At 46.2% G+C, this 6,046-nt stretch overlaps 1 protein-coding gene across 1 annotated transcript in view; it reads right to left on the reverse strand.

The window, feature by feature from the left end:
* Window positions 1-5,694, reverse strand: part of il16 (interleukin 16) — a gene marked incomplete at both ends in the record, with an annotated part of 24,889 nt that extends 19,195 nt beyond the window's left edge. Inside the window, 5 exons of the mRNA XM_080539709.1 lie at window positions 605-734; window positions 1,046-1,203; window positions 3,976-4,213; window positions 4,683-4,926; window positions 5,691-5,694. Of these exons, the coding sequence (XP_080395835.1) occupies window positions 605-734; window positions 1,046-1,203; window positions 3,976-4,213; window positions 4,683-4,926; window positions 5,691-5,694 (774 nt within the window). The remainder of the gene's footprint in view (window positions 1-604; window positions 735-1,045; window positions 1,204-3,975; window positions 4,214-4,682; window positions 4,927-5,690) is intronic.
* Between the last annotated feature and the right edge of the window lie 352 nt (window positions 5,695-6,046).

Genomic DNA, 6,046 nt, shown 5'->3' on the forward strand with positions numbered 1-6,046 from the left:
AAATGTGTCACGTGGGAGAAGGAGAAGCCTTGTAGCCATGACTGGTGTGGTTGAGCTGGCAGAGCTTGTGATGTCTCAGGGAACATAACAGACCCTGTCGGAAAGTGTTTCTGTTTCATCAGTATTTTTCCCAGCCTTTTTCTCTGTATAATTGAATGACAAATGTGTACTACCCTAACTACAATGAATGCTCCATAGAAGTACTCGGATTTCACTGTTTGTTTGTTCTTTTCTTATCAGTCTTACGGGTATGCAGACATTCTGCCCCCTCAGATTCCCGGCAGCTGTGGCTTTAGCTGAGACCATGAGACCACGTGTGTGCCGACAGATGCCAAACCCACACAGACTTGGTGGTGGAGAAGGAGGGGGTGGTGCCATGGTAAAACAGGTGTGATATCAAATCTAGATGGAATCTACTGTAGCTAGATACATCCTACAGAAGTATGCACATATGCATACTCTTGTTATGATTTGGGATGGCGATGATGGCGATAGCAGTGATGAAGGTTTCTAAAAAAAGCGCCCAGATATTTAATTTGAAACGTAGGATTTCTCTGTGGGACAGGATCATCTACAGTTGTCTCTTTCATCGGAGGGGTCTCACCTCACTGTAGGCTGTGATGTGCATCCTCGTGGCAGGCAGCCTGCCCCCCTCCCCCTCCGTCCTCACATGACCGTTCAGACACTGGCCGTTGAAGGGTGCCAACTTGTCTGTGCTCTGGAGGTCACCGTTCCTGGGGGAGGACGACCAGACAGAGAGGAGTTCGGCGGCTATACGGGAGCGCTTGGTATACTTTAATATCCTAACATTCGAAATGGGACTTCAGTCTGCAGAAGTGTCTGTTCTGTGCACAAAGGTATCGATTGAAATCCTCAACCACAGTGGAGTGTGCGGTTACATTATGCCCCTTCTGAGACAACTGGCCCTTGCAGGATACTCAATCAAATCTTATCAAGAAATGTAATGCTTTTATATATCGAATTGCATTGGGAGACCTGGCAGACTGCCTCTATGTCTTACTGTAGGGGTGGGTTGTTACGGTACCTGTGTCCCTCCCCTCCTCCATTCCTCCCTCGCTCCACAGTGGCCTCTTTGTCCTCCGTGGAGACCACGTTCTTATCAGGCGTCTGGGGTCCCGGGCCCTCCTCCTCGCTGGTCGCCCCCGCCCCGGTGGTAACACACATCCTCCAGATACTGCTCTCCTGTAGGATCCAAACCCAGGCCCAGCCCCAGCACCTTGGTCAGTCCCACAACAAGGAGACCTCTGTACCTCCGTACGGGAGTTATACTGCCTGCTTTATGAGCAAATCAAGACTCTGAGTTAACGGCTTGACAGAGGAGAGAATAAAAAAAAGCAGAGCAGTCACGTTTTATGGCTCTATGAAACCAAGGCACGCTGTGTTGTACGCTACCTTTACGAGGCGATGGCAAGTGTGTTCAGACTGCTTTTAAAGAGAAGGCTGTATGGTTATGCTAAAGCTTAAATCACTCACGGCATCATGATAGTAAAACGCAGGGGACGTTTCTGGAATGGTTGTTGTCGAGGTATTTGGCCCAGACGGACTACTGTATAACTTGTAGTGTCCAACGAGAGGAAACAGTGTTCTAATGTTAAGGTTAAGAGGGGAATTATGGGAGTCCAAATAAGGCACAGGTGTTAGACCAAAATCAAGCCTATGAAAAGAGTGTCAATTCACTGTTTACTGCCCAGAAGCATGATGTGAATTCCATAACTTGGGGGATTTCTTCTAAATGGTCAAATTGTCCCCAATGTGAACTGTTCAATTCACCAGCTGTTCAGATGAATTGTGACACACAATTCACCAGATGTGATGGTGAAAGAAGAGGAAGGAGGAGAGGAAATGGAGGACTCTACTCTCACAGTGGCAACACAGTCCTGTAGGCATTGACCTCCATGTTTTGTAACATGCCAAATTCACCTGATCTAGTTGTTGTGGTTGGAAACTTCCTCCTAAATACCTCTTCTCCCCACACTAGCCCTTTGTACAGTTCCTCTACTGTTAATAATAAACATTTTAAAAGTAGCTAGCATTGTGACTGCCAATAGCTACCTGGGCGTTGCATAGATGTTTGCTTACGATAACTTATGTATAGATGATTCACTTACTTTAGACGAATAGTACTTGCTGTAAGTCGCTTTGGATAAAAGCGTCTGCTAAATGTCAGAAATATAAATGTAACCAGCCAAATGGACGTGGCTGAAATTGAATTAAACCCAACCCAGGGGAATGGAGTTCACGACCTCGGGGTCAATTCCGGCTGTGTTCTCTGCTGTGAATAGCTATAGAATAATCTGTTTATCTTGTGACATAGGGCCTCTCGACAGCTCAGAGATACAGAGTCCTGTAACTAACTTAACGTTCATTCATAAAACTCTGATTTATGGCTATGCTCAGGAGCACTTCCTGACATACAGTAAATCTGCCCAGCATGAACAGAAACAATTAACCCAGTGAGTTCACAGCCGTGGTGAACAGCAGCCAGCGTTGTCCTGACTACCGTCCTGCAGGCAGCAACCATGCAGGTAGTCCCTGTTTCCTGACCTAGGCAACCCTGCACCCAGATGGAATAGACTTGTGGGCGGCAGTAGCCTAGAAGTTACAGAGGCCGGCTAGCAATCAGAAGGTCAGGAGGGAGCTGCATGTGCCCTTGAGCAAGACACTTAACCCCTAATTGCAAGGCAAGGCACTTAACCTTATGCCTAAAGCAAAAAAGACAAAATGCCAACAATCGACTGATAAGTTGATTGCATAGCAAATAAAACATTCTTCTTCGGTCTCGAGTGATGTTTAGTGACTTAAAATGTGATTGGATAAGAAATACAAGGTGACCTAGTGGTGGTCGATATGGTGTCGAGCACCGTGTCACAATGAAGTACACACTGGACAAGCAACCAGAGCAGCAAGGGGAAATCTAATTCGCCAATCCAATGATATCAATTGAACAGCACAGAAAGGGTGCATTTCTATTTAGTATACTCAAATACTTGAGTACTTGACTACTTTATACTTGCTATATGACATCAGTAGAATGTCTCCTTATAGCATAATATGCTACAATATATGACTATTCTCACAGGAAGACAGGAGAGCGCCCCAACAGTGTCTGGATAGATGCTGCCACAGCTTTCATGTAGCATGTTGACGGTTGTTGGTCAGTGAGAGTCAGAGGCTATGATGACATCAGTGGAATGTTCTCAGCACCCTGCCGTGCTAAGCCTGCTAGTCTGTCCTCTGGGAGATGACAAACACCATCTTTGTGTGAGAGGCTAACAGGCAGAGCAGTAGCAGCACTCAGCCACTCCAAACGGCCGGAGCATGTGATTATTATTGCATTTACAGAAGCAACACACAGCACCAAAACAGAGTTGACAGAGGCAGGGGCAGACAGACACTGCACGCTACTGCTGGGATATGAAATAAACAGGAAGCACCGACATTATATAAGAATACTTTTAAAAAGATGTCATGCCAGGCCCAAGCCTGACTCAGTAAAGCCTGTTTATCGAATTGTAATATGAGTAATATGAGTATAAGTCTCCAATTGAGTTCCCCTCTCATCATCTTGTCAGCCGAGGAGCTGTTTGTCTTATGTGACATAATGCAGAGCCACAACACATGCGGTACAGTTGTCTCCTGCTGGCTTAGGGCTGTTGGGAAGACATGCAAGCGAGAGCCCACAGTTGACTGCATGCTATACAGGGAACACATACTGACACAGTATACGTGAGGGCAGCTGGTGAAAGGGGGATCAAGTCGGCAGCCGACCAAAATGTTTTATTCAGAAAAATGCAATGCGAGTGTGTCACTGATTTTCAACAACATTGACACATTTATTTACATTTTTCGGAAATAAAAGTCTGAACGTTTTGGTCAGTTGCCGACTTGTTCCCGCTTTCACCAGCTGCTGTCACATAATGTATGTGAATAGAAACATACGGCATGACCTCTTACCTTGATGCTGAAGGACCTCCTCATGCTCCTCTTGTGTTCTGAGGCTCGGAGTGCAGGGGCACGAGACGGTTCCTGAGGTCCCCCCTGGCTCTTCCTCCAGTACCTCTCCTCCTCATCCCCGGTCTGGTCCCTCTCCTCCCTCCCCCAGTCTCTGGCCCCCTCCCAGCCCTCCCCGGCCTGCCTCCCCTCTGCGCTGGGGCAGTCGTCACTGCTCCTGGAGTGACAGAGGATCAGGGACCTAGAGATAAGAGAGAGTGTGGAAGTAGGTCAGGAAAAACAGAACAGCTTTTGTAGCTAACTCTGACACATTTACATTGACATGCGTACCGAAATGTCGATTCGTGTGCACGGTCCCTGTCAAATAAGAAAGTAGTGGCTGTTACTACTAAAACAGTCCAATCGAGACGTCATACAGAGGAATAGCCAATGGACATAAAATGGTATTAGTGTAAACAGATCTGCTTCAAAATATTCGAACACTTAATGCTGTACATAACATATGCTTCCTTTCCCTCGACCCATCCACTATCTACTGAGCCCAGGGGAGGCTGGTGGAGGTAGAAATCGGAGGACAGGGCTCATCGTATCAAAATATTCCATTCCATGCATTACAATGAGCCAGTCCTCCGATTTCTACCTCCACCAGCCTCCCCTAAGTATGGATCTGCTGTATGTACAGGACACGTCAGAGTGGTCTGCAGCCTTACCTGGAGAGCATGGCCAGCTTCTTAGACCTGTGGCTAGCGGCGTTGGTGCGGTGGCTGCTGCTTTTCCCCGGGTCCCTGCCTTGTCTCTCCATCCTCCGCACAGCAGCCGTGCTGCCTGTTGTCCTCCGCTGGTGGGAGTATCTCTGGGGCATGGCTGTGTGTGCGTGTGCATGTGTGTGTGGTGTGAGCGCCGGAGCGAACACACTCCTCCCAGCTGGCGCACAACCTAATGGAGAGGGACGCTCTGTAGGGCAATTAGAAAATTCAGTTAGGAGGGCCTGCTCTGTGTGTGTGTGTGTGTGTGTGTGTGTGTGTGTGTGTGTGTGTGTGTGTGTGGGTGTGCGCGCGTGTGCCTGTGCGTGTGTGTCATAAGTGTTCTGAGAAACTGCTGAGGCTGGAGGCAGAGATAAGAGCGCTTTTCTTTATTATGTTGCTATAGTCTCCTGACTGGGACTTAATCACACACACACACACACACACACACACACACACACACACACACACACACGCGCGCACACACACACACACACACACACACACACACACACACACACACACACACACATTTACGTTCTGCCACAGCTGGAGTGATCTAGCGACATGGGAACCATGAACTTACAATTACTGAAAATAAGATTCTCATTGAGATTGTTCAGTACACGTTGGCTGATGAAAAGGCACTAATTACAACATACACAGGATGCACCTTTTTGACAAAGAGATAAAACATTGCAAAAAACATACAAACACCTTTGTGATACTAAGAAGCAGCATTAGTAACTGTAGCAGCAGCAGCAGCAGTAGTAGTAGTAGTAGTAGTAGTAGTAGTAGTAGTAGTAGTAGTAGTAGTAGTAGTAGTAGTAGTAGTAGTAGTAGTAGTAGTAGTAGTAGTAGTAGTAGTAGTAGCTATAGTGTAACAGGGTTATAAATTATATTTAAGTTATAGGTTGAAGTTCATCAAAATCGTTTGCTTTTTATCATTTGGTTAAGTGTTTTGAATTGATTTACCCATGGCTGCATACCTGTTGGTTTCCTGGTGTGTAGCGCCCCTAGTGGCGCATTTGATGTTATTACATATGTATATATATGACGAAGGCACCGGAAATCACCCCTTTCGTCTTTGTGTGCGGTTGTGATGGTAGGTTTAATTTTGTGCTCCGGTCTCTGTTTTGTATTTCCTTTGATAAAGAGTTGCCACTAATGTAAACCGAATGTATTATTTGAGATTAATGTTTACCATTGGTTTTTATGCCATTACTTTTGAGTTATGTTTTGTTTATTTGTATTTTATGGATGGATAAAGTTGTGAGCTAACTAGCTAACAGCTAACGCAATGTAGCGTGTTCTGAATGTATTGTTTTGCT

Source organism: Nansenia antarctica (genome assembly GCF_963989245.1).
Source record: "Nansenia antarctica genome assembly, chromosome: 9".
NCBI classification, from domain to species: Eukaryota; Metazoa; Chordata; class Actinopteri; order Argentiniformes; family Microstomatidae; genus Nansenia; species Nansenia antarctica.